At 51.8% G+C, this 13,627-nt stretch overlaps 1 protein-coding gene across 1 annotated transcript; it reads left to right on the top strand.

Moving 5' to 3' along the window:
- Positions 1 to 422: 422 nt before the first annotated feature.
- SRXN1 (sulfiredoxin 1) lies at positions 423 to 7,226 on the top strand. Its single transcript, XM_057703916.1, has 2 exons — positions 423 to 876; positions 4,897 to 7,226. The coding sequence occupies exons 1-2, from the start codon at positions 667 to 669 to the stop codon at positions 5,098 to 5,100; spliced, it is 414 nt and encodes a 137-aa protein (XP_057559899.1). The 5' UTR covers positions 423 to 666; the 3' UTR covers positions 5,101 to 7,226.
- Positions 7,227 to 13,627: the final 6,401 nt, after the last annotated feature.

Here is a 13,627-nt window from a genome sequence, read left to right as displayed (position 1 = left end):
TTAAACCTCTCTGTGCCTCAGTTTCCTCATCTGTAAAATGGGAATAATAATCATACCTAGCTTGTAGTGTTGTTTTGAGGTTTAAATAAGTTAATGTACATACAAAGTGTTTAGAACAGTGCCTGACACAGCACCAGATTCAGCAAATTCGTAGTATTACTGTCGTCTGTATTATTATCACCTCCACCACTATTACCACTAGGGATCCAAAGGCTGGGCAGCCAAGAGCCGGGTTTTGCCGACTCACCCTCGCTGGGCAGGTCTGGCCCCCTCCGCTCCTTGTCCCCGCCCCCGCCTCCCGCGGGCCTGAGTCACTCCGGACTGTACGTCACCCGCGCCCCTCCCGCCCCACGACCTGCAGACTCACCCTGAGTCAGCCCGCCCGGGCGCTTCCACTCCCTGGACGCCGCGCGGCGGAGGGGAGGCGGCGAGGCGCCCCCCAGCGGAGAGTCGGAGCCCCGCACCCGTCCCGCAGCGGCGGGCGAACGCAGCTGAGGTCCCGCGAGGGCGCTCGGGGATGGGCCAGACCACTGTGGGGCTGGGGGAGAGAGCGCTCTGCGCGGCTGCGCTCCCCCGCCGCCCGCGCGGAATGGTACGGCCCGGCCGGGGTTAAAGCCCGCTGGGGGAGGCGGCAAGTCCAGCGACGGCGGAGGCAGCGGTGGGGCGATGGGCCTCCGAGCGGGAGGAGCGCTGGGCAGAGCCGGGGCGGGCCGGGGGGCGCCCGAGGGAGCTGGGCCGAGCAGCGGCGCGCAGGGCGGCAGCATCCACTCGGGCTGTATCACCGCGGTGCACAACGTGCCGCTGAGCGTGCTCATCCGGCCACTGCCGTCTGTGCTGGACCCGGCCAAGGTGCAGAGCCTCGTGGACACGATCCGGGTGAGGCCCCGGGAAAGCCGGCCGCCGGGAGGGCTTCGGAGGAGGGAGGTCACGCTGCACGCAAGAAGAGACTGGTTCAGTCTCAGCCGGAACACAGCATTTGCTGTGTGACCTTGAGCAAGTGGCTGGGCCTCTCTGGGCCTGTTTCGTCATTGAGCAAGGAGATTGGAGGAGATAATTAAAATAACGATCTCTGACTCCTATAAAGATAGCACTATTTTAAGTGCCTTTGCTTCTTCATGCCAACCCTGTGAGGTAGCTACTACTACTGTGCCCCTTACAGACAAGGAAATAAGGCCCAAGTGGATTCAAGCAACTTGTCCAAGGTCAGGCATTTTAGAAAGGGGCACAGCCTGGCCCCGGTGCCCAGCTGTGTGGCCACTGCTTTATCCTGAGATAACCTGTGTGGTCACTTCTGACTGTGGCAGTGGCAGTGGGAATGGGGGTGTCCTGTCTTCAGGGAGGGCCTTGTTTGAACTAGAACTGGGAGAGAACAGGGTCAGCTGCATCACAGAGAGGGTGCTCAAGAAGGCCGGGGTAATCCTGGCAGAAACTTTGGGGGAGAAAGGGGACGTGTGTTAGGTTAGGCCTGCATGACGTGTCCTCCTCCCCCAGACCCTTGGAAGGTGGCCACATGAGACCCCAAGCCCCAGCAAACACCTCTGCTGCTCGGGTGATTGTCTTTCAGTCTTAGAGTTTACACTGCTGTTCCCACTGCCTGCAGCCGCTGCCCAGATAGCCAACAGGGCTTGCTCCTTCGCTTGGGTCAGGTGCCCGCCTCCCATCAGCTGTGGCCTCCATAGCTCTCCCCTTAACCTGAGGTATTTCTCCTTGAAGCACTTATGTCCACCTGAGTTATATATTTGTTTGTTTGTGTTTTATTGTCTCTCCTTCCCATCTCATGTGAACTCCACAGCAGCAGGGATTTTGTCCTATCTCAACTGTTTCCGTAACACTAGCCTGGCTGTTTGTGATGAATCTGGCCAGGGATGCTCTCTCCCACCTCTGGGCCTTTGCACAAGCTTTTTCTCCTTCCAGAAAAACTCTTTCATCTCTTCTTTACTGTTTCTAACTCCTTCTTGGTCTTCCGTCAGTGTCAGTGTCTTCCCTGACAGCCCCTACTGGGTTAGGGGCCTCCTGTGGGCCCCCAGCCACCTGCATGTCCACCAGCATCCATCAGATCCCACTGGGTTGTAATGGCCGCAGACACCTGTCTTCCACGCCAGAACCATATGCTCTGTGAGGCAGAAACCAGGCCTGTGTTTGGTTACCCTATGTATGAGTTTTCTATGGCTACTGTAACAAATACCAGAAACTTGGTAGCTTAAAACAAAGATTTTATTATTTTATGGTTCTATAGTTCAGAAGTCCAAAATGGGTCTCACTGGGCTAAAATCAAGGTATCAGCAGGGCAGCATTCTTTTCTGGAGGCTCTAGGGGAGAATCCGTTTCCCTGCCTTTCCCAGCTTCTAGAGGCCACCCACATTTTTGGCTCATGGCCTCTTTCCTCCATCTTCAAAGCCAGCAACATTAGACCTCCTCTTGTTCCTCTCTCTTCCACGTTTAAGGCCTCTGGTGATTACATTTGGCTCATCTGAATAACCCAGGATAATCTCCCCATCTCAGGATCCTTAACTTAATTCCATCTGCGAAGTTCCTATGCCACGTGAGTAATATATTCACAGGCTCCAGGGGTTACGACATGGACATCTTTGGGGACTGTTATTCTGCCCACCCATCATCACACCCCTGGTGCGCAGCACAAGGTCTGCCTGGCACAGCTGCCCCTCTTTGCTGCTCCACTGCCGGGCAGGCTGTGCTCCGCGCCTCACTTGCATCAGCTCCCTGACTTCAGCAGCAGCCCGTAGGGTGTCTGTTCCCATTTTACAGATGAGGAGCAATGCCCAGTGGCAAGGCCTCTTGCTTACACCTCCCGCCCACTCCCTGCCCCACTGCTCTGTGTAGGAGCTGAGATTCCAATTCAGGTTTGCCTGGTTCCAGAGCCCCAGCTTATAGCTGCTGGGCCTTACTGCTTAATAATCATTTCTAGGATAAATAGAATAATGAACCCATCAAAGCAGCCTAATAAGAGACCACCCGAGAGCCATGGTAGGAGGCCTTCTAGTAGCACACACTTAATGTGGTCTCCACCCCTGCCCCATCCCGCCCTGCCCCAGGCTTTCCCTACATAGAGGGCCACCCATTCTCCATCTAGCTGCTCGGGTTCCTAACAGGGAGTCAACTTATATTCCCCTCTTCCTCTTCTCCTTACATTCACCCCCTCCCCTGGGATCTGCCCCCTAAACGTGTCCCAAACCTGTGTACCTCTCCCTGGCCCCTCCGTGCCCTCACCCAGGACAGCCTCTTCCGATGAATACCTGCTGAGGCCTCGCCTCTGTCCTCCCTGCTTTTGCCTTTGTCCACTTCACCAAGCCTTCCTTCCCAGGGCAACTTTCTAGACTGTTCCTCAGATCATGTCACCCTCCCCTGTCTGAAACACTCCAGGGCCTAAGAGGTACAGACTTTCAGTTATAAAATAAATGAGTTGTGGGGATGAAATGTCCGGTGTGGGGAGTATAGCCAGTAACCATGTAATATCTTTGTTCAGTGACAGATGGTAACTAGGCTTAACCATGGTGATCATTTTGAAATATATGGAAATACCCAATCACTGTGTTGTGTACCAGGAACTAACACAGTGTTGTAGGTCAATTATACTTCAAAAGCAAACTCATAGAAAAGGAGACCAGAGTTGTGATTGCCAGAGGCGGGGGGTGGGGGCAGCGGGAGGGGGTTAAGGAGAGAGAGAATTATATGAAGGTGGTCCAAAGGTACTAACTTCTGTTAGAAGATAAACAGGTGCTAGGGACGTAATGTACAACATCTGTTCATTATATATGGAAGTTAAGAGTAAAATCCTAAGAGTTTTCATCACAAGGAAAACCTTTTTTTTTTCTGTTTCTTTAATCTTGTATCTATATGAGATGATGGATGTTCTCTAAGCTTGAAATCATCACTTCATGGTGTTTGTAAGTCAGATCATCATGTTGTACCCCTGAAGCTTATCCAGTGCTGTGTGTCAGTTATATCTCAATAAAACTAGAAGGAAAAAATCAGATAAATAAAACACTCCAGGGCCTACCTCCTGCTACCTTTCTGACCTCTTGTACTTCTCAATCCCCTGAGTCCACTCTCATCACACTGGCCTCCTTGCCATGCCAGCAATACAGTGAACTTGTTCTGGCCTCAGACCTTTTGCATTTGCTGTTCCCTCTGCCTGGAATGTCCTTCCCACAGGTAACACACACTGTGTGTTATTGAGCACATTCCATGTGCCGGGTGTTGTTTGAGGCAGTTTATGTCTATTCACTCATTAAACCCAGCAGTTCTATGAGGTGAGTGTGTCATCTTCATCCCTGTTTGACAGATGGGGCAACAGAGGCACAAATATGAATTGCCGAAGGTCACAGAGCAATTGAGTAGCAGAGCTGAGTTTTGAACCTGGCAGTTGGGCTCTTTCTCTAAGCAACCCCGCATCTCTGTCTTCCGCAGGGGACTTCTCTGTGCTCCACTGTCACCTGTGAGAGTCCCTGTGGACCCCCATCCCTGTCGTGTCAACCTGTGTTATTGTCTTCGTAGCATTTATCACTCTAACATTCACTTCTCCATTCCATCTGCACCACTAGGCTGAAGTCCCATGAAGGCAGGGCTGTGTCTGTACCTTATTCCCAGAGTCTAGAATAGTGACAGATAACATACATGTGGTGTGATAAATGGTTAACAAACTGGGTGAGGGAGCCCTGATTTGTAGCATCTGCCCATGTCCCTGGTGTAAGTACTCTCACCATGGCTGATTTTCATGCTACCAAGGTGATGTCACAGTTGCCTCTGTGTGACAGTTGCCTCTCACAAGCCAGCGTGAGCACCTGGAAGAGTTCAGCCCAGGTTAACAAGTCTGCTTTGCAAACTGCCCAGCACTGTGTCACGACGCTTATTCACCCTGTGCCCTCTTCTCTCCAGGAGGATCCGGACAGCGTGCCTCCCATCGACGTCCTCTGGATCAAAGGTGCCCAGGGTGGTGACTACTTCTACTCCTTTGGGGGCTGCCACCGCTATGCGGCCTACCAGCAGCTACAGCGAGAGACCATCCCCGCCAAGCTTGTCCGGTCCACCCTTTCGGACCTAAGGGTGTATCTGGGCGCTTCCACGCCGGACTTGCAGTAACCGCCTCCTTGGCACCTGCCACCACTGCCGGGAACCCAGAAGACACACCTGGTCTCCAGTGGGCTGGGCCATACAAAAGTGTAGCAAGGGTGCATTCTCTTTGTACATGGGGGGTAGGTCTAACTTGAAGCACCCTCTTTGCTAGCTGCAAGACCTTGGACTCATGACTGAACAGTGTGGGTCTCTCACGTCCCACCTCGGGGAAAATGGGGTCATGTGTTTGCTCTCGAAGGATTATTGAGAGGGTGAGATGAGAAAGGAGATGGGTTTGGAGAGCCATATGCTGCTGGCTCCAGATTTCCAAGGACAAGGATCCTTCTGCATTTCTATCTTTATATATCATATCATGTGAATACATTCATCTGCAAGTAAAGCCTAGGTTACAGTGGCTTAAACAAAGAGAAGTTTGTTTTTCCACATAGCATGAATTCTGGAGACAGTTGGCTAATGGTATTAGTTTCACAACTCAGCAAAGTTAGGGCACACATCTGTGTGATCCTTTTGGCCTTTCCCACATTGCATGTCACTTCATGGTCACAAGATGGCTGCTGTACCTCCAGCAATCATGTCTGTGTTCAAGGAAGAATGGAGTCAGAGAGGAGGAAGGGCTCAGCCAGCTGGACCTGTCAACTTCTGTTACAAAGTGAGGTCTTTTTCAGAGGCTTGTTTCCTGCTCTCTTCCCCTGCGTATTTCTACTTAGGCTCTTTGGCCCAGACCAGGTACAGTTGCCACCCCTAGTTATAAAAAAAGCTAAGACGACAGGAACACAATTGTCACAATTGAGTAGATCAGTCATATCCCATCTCCTAGAACTGCCACACTCCCTCCTAAATAATATGGGAATCCCATTACCAAGAGAGAAGTGAGGAATTTTGTGTCAGTTAGCCTTTGCTGTGCAACAAACAATTCCAGAACTTGGCTGCTAAAAGCAAGTTTATTTGCCTGCAGATCTGTGGGTTGGCAGTTTGGGCTGGGCTCATCTGGGCAGTTCTGCTGATCTTGCCTAGGGTCCCTCACAGGGTTGTATGCAATCGGCTATCATCCCAGATGGGGCTGGATGGTCTTGGATAGCCTGACTCACTTGTCTGGCAGTAGGTAGGCTGTTGGCTGTGTGACTTGGTTCTCCTCTTTGTGGTCTCACCAGCAGGTTAGTTCAGGCTTATTCGCATGATGTCATCAGGGCTCAGGGAGGGAGAGAGGTGTGTGTGTGTGTGTGTGGAAGGTGGGACAGGAGGAAGGGAAGAGGGAGGGGGAGAGAGATGGAGAGAGGAGACGCTCCAAGGGTTTTCTGAGTTTTAGGTCAGACTTGGTACAACATCACTTCTGCTAAGTCCTTTTGGTCAGAGCACATCAAAAGTTTGGCTTGGATTCAAGGACTGGGGAAACAGTCTATAGCTCTTAGAGAAACTACAAAGGAATTGTGGCATTTTTTCCATCTATCACAAATGACTTTGGATAAGCAAATAACAGTGTTTCTCTCTCATGTTTCTCTCTCTCTTGTACAGGGCCTTGCTCTGTCCAGGCTGAAGTCACTAAGACACTGTCCTGGCCCTGCAGAGGGAAGGAGGTGATGGGACAGTGGGGGTGGTCTCTCCCAGGGCTGGGCCCACTCTGGGAAGGGCATCTCTCATCATATGTACTGGTGGGTTATGGGGTGTGGGTAGGCCAGGTGGGACATTCCAAAGGAACTTCTGAAATCCTAGAGTCCTGGGGGGAAAGGAAGAGGTAGAGGAAGGGTGCACAGTGAGGTGAGCCTTGCTCTCACTGCCTTGCTAAAGGAAATTGGCCACTTGCCGTTTTCAAGCTTCAGTTTTCAAGCTCAGTAATGAAGACAACAGCTTTCCCACCCATTCTCTATCTCAGGGGAAGATGACTGAGGTAACCAGTGGAATTTAAAAGGAATATAGTCCTAAATGCAATGTGATATACTGGGTTGGATCTTGGAACAACAACAACAATGAAAGGAACTTAATGGAAAAACTGGAAATCTGAATAAGGTCTGGATTTTAGTTAATTTACACGAATGTTGACATTGGGGTGGGCTGGGTGCAGAGTATGTGGGAACTCTTTGTACTATATTTGCAACTTTTCTGTAAATTGAAAGTCATTCCCAAATAAAAGTTTATTTAATAAAAAGGGAGGTGTAATTGATTTAGACCAATGGTTCAGCTTCTCAAATGGGTTTGCTAAGCACCCATGGCTGAACTGCACCGACAGAGTTGCTGATTCAGAAGGTCTGGGGTGGAGCCTGAGAATTTGCTCTTCTGACAAGTTCCCAGGTGATGCTGATGCTCCTGTTCAGGGACCACAAGCCGAGAACCACTGATGTGGACTGCATCAGTTATTTTCAAATACGGTGACAGCCCCTTCAGCTCCAATGGAGAAGAGGAGCTGGGTCCCAGGAGATCCGTGTTCTGGAACTAGCTTGTGCACCCATTCCATATGGCATTGGACAAGCCCTTCCCTGGGCCTTTTTCCAAGCTGTGTAATGGACTGTTTACTCCTGAGGTTTGTAGTGAGGGTGAGGAAGCTGAGGGCATGCTTTGTAAGCTGCTGTCATGGGGTGCCACTCTCTTATGTGAGACACCTGCACCCACTGAGCTAGAGTAGCAGAGTGGTTACCTCTTCTTTAAAGGACTTTGCCTTCTTACAGATAAGGCCCAAGCAGACAGCACTAGGGGTACTGCTAGGCACTGGGAGGAGGCTGCAGAACAGACTTGGAGGGGGAGGGATTAGTCGTTCTTAAAGAAGAGGAGCTGGGTTTTGAAGGGTGAAACCTGGTTGCTCTCGGTGGAGGCCGAGAGCTGCATTTCCTGCTTAGGCCAGCAGGTGGCGCTGCTTTCAGACCTGCCCGAGCTGGACCTGGCCTCCAGCCTGCAGAGCAACTGCTGTATGGGAAGGAGATGGATGGAGGGGGTCTGGCTGTGAGGGATGCCCAGATAAGCCAGGCGTTCAGGCAAGAGAAGGAGACCTGGCTGGGAGTTTGGAGTTTCAGGTTTACTTATCCTGTCCCATGTTGCTCTGTGGCCTTGAGGCACATCATGGCCTCTCCAGGCCTCTCTTAGGAGACTAGGGTCTCTACACTGGGTGTGCTGAGCCAAATTGCCTTAAGCTCAGCAAAGGTGGCACCTCCTCCAAGAAGCTTCCAGATCCTCCAGGCTGAGCTACATATCTCTTCTGGGCTCCCCCTGACCCAAAAGTGTGTCCCCTCCCCACCCAAACCACTGCCCCAGGGAACTTGGGTCCAATGAAAGGCAGTGGGTAGGGACCCCTGGGACCAACCCTTTCACCATGGTAAACTTTTTTAAATGTTTTATTTTCACAAGTTATATGTGCATATATTCAGCTCTTAAACATTAAGATAGCAAAATGCTAAATAATTAAATATTAACAAAATAAAATATGAGAGGCAAACAGAAGCCCACCATGACTCCTAGTCCTGGTTGTCCCTTTGCCTTCCCTACTCTTGGGGCAATTACCTCCATGAATGTGGCATATTCCCTTCCAGACCTTTTTCTAACTTAGTAGTTGTGTGTGTGTGTGTGTGTGTGTGTATAAGGAATGTTTCTTTTTTTACTTTATTTTGCAGATCACATTTCTTCCCTGGTGATGCACCTCAGCCATCCACCCCATTAGTGCCTTTGCTTTTCTCCCACAGTCTCCCTCATTCTGGTCGCTTCCTCAGAGGGGCATTCCTGACCATACTGTCTAAAACAGACCCCTCCCCATCAGTTCATCACTGCACTCTGTTTTATTTTCTTCGTGGCATTTATCACACTCCCTGATATTATCTTCTGTATCTGTTTATGACTGTCTCATCCACTAGAACGTAAGTTCTTGAGGCAGGATTGATCTGTCTTATGACTGTAGGTCCAGTGCCAAGAACTGCCTGACACATAGTAGGTATTCAATAAATATGCTAAATGAATAAATTCCATGCAAGTCTAGCTCATTCTTTTGATTGCTGCATGGCATTCCAGGGTCTGCATATAACCATGTATTAGTCATTCTGTTAATAGCCATTTGGGGAGTTACTGTTATTTGCTGCTGTGAATACCTTCTGCCATCAACTCTCTGTGCTCGCTCAACTGTGTACATAGGAGTGGGACGGCCTGGCCGGTGCATAGGTGCTGACAAATTGCTCCCCAGAGTGGCTGTTCCAAGTGCCTTTCCCGGAGTTTGGGGGCAGCTTTCTGTCCCTGCACTCCAGCCAGTGCTTCTCAACCTGTTTTGGGTCATGAACACAGTTGAGAATCTCAAAGAAAGCTGTGAACACTTTGTCCAGAAACACACACACAAATCTTTTGGGCAATTTCTGGGGATCCCCGGATTTAATGGCCTCATTCCCCAGGGGGGCCTTGTATTGAATGGTTAGAATCCTAATTGTCTCATTGTATGCACAGGAATGCTGAGGCACACACAGATGGGGTGTGAATGGATGAATAAATGGGGTCCAGTTTTATGAGGCTGGTGGTCAGACCCTGATTTGTCTCCAGTCAGAAAAAACACTTATCTTGGAGAGGGTGGGGGTGTCCAGCCCTGCTCTACCCTGGACCAGGTGCCCCCCTCGCCCGCCGCTGGCCACAACATACACACCAGGATGAGCTCCAAAGGCTCCTTGAACTAGGTCTGAGCAGCTCCACCTGTCAGCCCTGGCAAAAGGTAGGTCAAGTCTGGCATCCAGGGTCAAAGCTGGGAACCAGGGAGAGGCCTTGACTCCCCTGGTCTAGGTGGGGGCTGCAATGCCTCCCTCCCTGCCTCCCACACAAACCACATTTGCTGCCATGTTCCCAGGCAGTCTTTGGGGTTCGATTTCCGACTCTAGCTCTTCCACAGAGCAGGAACCTAGGGAGTGCTCGCTCATTACAGGAAGGCCACGGCCACCAGCAGCAGCAGCACACCGTCATCATCGCTTCCATACTTGATGCAGTCGTCCCGAGAGGTGGACAGGCAGGAAATTATCTTCGCTGTTGGACAGATGGGTAAACCGAGGCCCGAAGCGGAGCAGCGACCTGCCGCAGAGCCCTGGCGAGCGCAGCCGGGTTCATCGGCCGCACACACGGACCCCCCGCCGGCCCATCCGCCCCACCGTCCCCGGCGGCCCCTTCCCCGGGCCTGACCCCCGGCGCTGCCTGACAGATGACCTCAGCTGCCGCCAATCCATTGGTTCCAGCTCCCGGGGGGAGCGCAGAACAAAGCGCGCTTTGTGGTGGGGCCATCCCCTCCCCCGGCGCGCAGCCGCCGGGACCCCCTCCGGAACTCCGCGCGACGCCCCCCGGCCGACAGCCGTGTAATGTCTTCCAGGCCGCGCGGCTGCTTCCAGAGCCCCGGAGCCGCGCTCGCCTCCCCCGCGGGGGCTCCCCGGGCGGCGGGATCGGGGGGCGCCCCCAGCGGGAGGGTGTGCGGGCCGCCGACCTGTCCCCTGGGAGGGAGCGGGAGGGCGGGAGGCACCGGCGCCACTGGTCCTGGCTGCGGGCGCGGGGCAGGTGCCGCCACCTGACAACCTTAGAGCTACTACAGCGTGGGGTGGAAAACGTTGGTGACGGTGTTACTAGTATTGTTGCTGTTGCCATCCCTATTATTATTTTGTGGTTCTGAGGGCGACTCACTTTCGACAGACCTCGGTTTGAATCTTAGCTTTGCCACCTGCTGGCCATGGGACCTTGGTGAGCACTTCTTCACCTCTCAGAACAACAGCCATAGTAGCCAACATTTCTTGAGCACCTACTCTGTGCCAGACCCTATTAAGTGCTTAAAGGCTTTCCTGAACCCCTTTAATCCTCACAACAAACTTAGAAGGGAGGAGGTATCATCCCCCTTTTACAGAGGAGGGAACCCTGGCTCCAGCTGTCCTGGAGACACATTCACCTCTTGAGCCTCAGTTTCCTTGTCTGTAAAATAGGCTCCCCAAGGGCTGTTCATGCTCCTTGGTCTTACCTCCTTCCAGTGGAGGACGCCGGGCTGGGAGCGGGCTTGCCCAGGAGCACCCAGCATGGGTTCACCCCAAGTCCCTCTGTCTGTTGAGGGCTCTGCATGGAGGACACCACTCTTTCTGGCTCCTGTGGGATTGTAGGGGAGAGAGGAGTTGAAGGAGGGCCTGCCTGCAGCTGGAAACCTTTCCCCTGAGAGAGAAGCTTCTCTGTCCTGTGCTGCCCTTGAGGGTTGAGGGGTGAGGGCAAGAAGAAAGGGACCCCATGCCCAGAGGGGGGACCAAGGGGCCACGGAGGGGGCTGGGAGTGGCTGCCCCCCACCCTTCATACGCTCCCTGGATGTTCGTTCGCCCGTGCACCTACTGGGCACCAGACACTGCTCCAGGTGCTGCGAACATCAGAGTACAAACCAGACGGAAACTCTCATCCTCTTGAAGTCCACTCAGGGGAGACGAGCAAGTAAAACACACCAAATGTATATTCAATGTAAACTGCAATACCCGATAGTGATAAGTGCTGTGAGGGAGAAGCAGGGGAAGAAGAAAGAATGAGATGGGAAATACCAATTTCGTTAAGCTATTGGGCCTCTCCGAGGAGGGGACATCGACCTGAACAGAGAGGAAAGAAACCCTGCGGAGGTCAGAGGGAAGCGTGTTTCAAGCAGGAGGAACAGCATGTGCAAAAGCCCTGAGGTGGGAGCCTGCTTGGAGGATCTGAGAAACCGCAAGGCAGCCAGTGTGGCGCGGGCAGCCTGGATGGGGCAAGGCTGGGCTGGGCAGCTGACGAGGTGGGAGAGGAGGGCACCGTCAGCCTGGGACTTTGGCTGGAAGCCACGTGAGACTTGGAGCAGAGGAGGGACCTGGTGGCTCCAGCTGCTGAGCGGAGCAGGGATGGGAAGGGGGTGAAGCGGAGGCTGCTCTGTCACCAGGGCCGCAGGTGATGGTTGGTGGATTGGATCAGGTGGAGAGAAGTGATCAGAATCTGGATGTAATTTGAAGACGGAGCCCCAGAATTTTCCAATGGACCGAACTGGATCTGAGGGATGAGAGGGAGAGGGAGGACTCTGGTGACCCCCAGATTTGAGAGTCCACCAGTCCTTTCCAGAAACTTCACTGCAGGCCAGAATGTAGACAGAGTCCCCCGGGGTGAATCCCACTCTGCTACTGGTGCTCTGGGGGACTCCTCCAAGCACAGGACACACAGTAGGGCCTCCAATTCCTCAAGAGCACAAAGAGGAGATGAAGTCAGAAAAATGTTTCTTAAAATTCTGTCAAGAGCCTCCTTCACAATTTGGGCCACTTGGGACAGGAGGGCTTAGTATCACCTTCAGGGACCACTGTTTTTGAATTGTTAAATCTATTTGCTTTTGTTCTACTTAAACAACAACAAAAAAATTTTTTTAAGAAAACGATATAGCTGCACTAAATGGAAAATCAGTAGCACGTGACATAAATAAATGTGACTGTCAATGTAAACAGTGTAAACATAACACTGTCACTAACTTTGTCCAGATCTGACCGAGGCTGAGGCTGTGCAACGTCTCTCTCTCTCAGTAGTAAGTGTTTGAGAGACCCAACCCCACCCCCACCGATCCAGGACTCTCTCCAGGGCTGGAAGAGATTGAAAAAGGATTAATCATCCTGCTCTCTGTGTCCTCACCTTTTTTCATTTTATTTAACAAATGAAAGCACTTATGATGTGATTTAAATGCTTCTCAGATATAAAGGCATTTAATCCTCACAACAACCACATGAGGGGGGGTACATTTATTATCCCCACTGTGCAGATGAGGAAGCTGAGGCTGAGAGGGATGAGGCCGCTTGCCCACAGTCACACAGCAGGGATGAGGCAGAGCCAAGATTCAAACCTAGTCTTCTGGCCACTCATTGTCCCTTGAAGGCATGTCATTATCGCTATGGAAGTGCCGAACTACTGGAACTAGAAGGGTCTTCAGTTAATCTTAGTTCAGTACATATTTACTGAGTGTCTACTAAAATGTTAGTCAAATCATAACACCCTTTGCTTAAAAGTATTTGAGGATCAAATTCAGAAAACAGTTCCAGGCTGCTCACCATCAATGAGCGGAGCAGGGAAGGGCAGAATGACCTGCCCTTCCCCACTCATCCCTCTCCAGCCAAGATGGCTGCCTCACAGTTTCCAATTGCTTTCTGACCTCAGGGCCTTTGCACTTGCTCTTGCCTCTGCAAGAGTGCTGCTTCCTCTGGTTCTTCTGACTCTTTCACATCCTTTAGGACTCAGCTCAAATATCAAATCCTTAGAGAGGCTTCCCTTGCTCCCTCATCTCCCCCATAGTTTCCCCAATATTCTCACCCTGTTGTTTTCCTTCATAGCTTGTAATCATTTTATTTATTTGCCTGTGTACATGTTCTTTGTCCTGCTGATCTGCTATGATGTAAGCTCTGTGCAAGCTGAACCTAGTGGGTAGAGCAGCTAATCATCTGGGGTGAAGAGCCCAAAGAAGAGCAGACTGGGGGAGGCGGCATTTGGGTTGTCCTCAGATAGGGGAGCAGATGTGTCTGTGTAGCCACAGAGGGCAGGGGGTCACCAGGCAGATCAACTTAACATGAGGAAAGGT

This window comes from Hippopotamus amphibius, chromosome 12 (genome assembly GCF_030028045.1).
Source record: "Hippopotamus amphibius kiboko isolate mHipAmp2 chromosome 12, mHipAmp2.hap2, whole genome shotgun sequence".
Classification (NCBI taxonomy): Eukaryota; Metazoa; Chordata; class Mammalia; order Artiodactyla; family Hippopotamidae; genus Hippopotamus; species Hippopotamus amphibius.
This window is presented reverse-complemented; position numbering and strand designations above follow the sequence as displayed.

What these genes read in the sequence shown, in the direction of transcription:
- SRXN1 (XM_057703916.1), top strand. Translation starts at nt 667, where the DNA reads ATGGGCCTCCGAGCGGGAGGAGCGCTGGGCAGAGCCGGGGCGGGCCGG. An exon ending in GCCTCGTGGACACGATCCGG is followed by an intron (nt 877 to 4,896) that starts GTGAGGCCCCGG and finishes TCTTCTCTCCAG; the next exon opens with GAGGATCCGGACAGCGTGCC.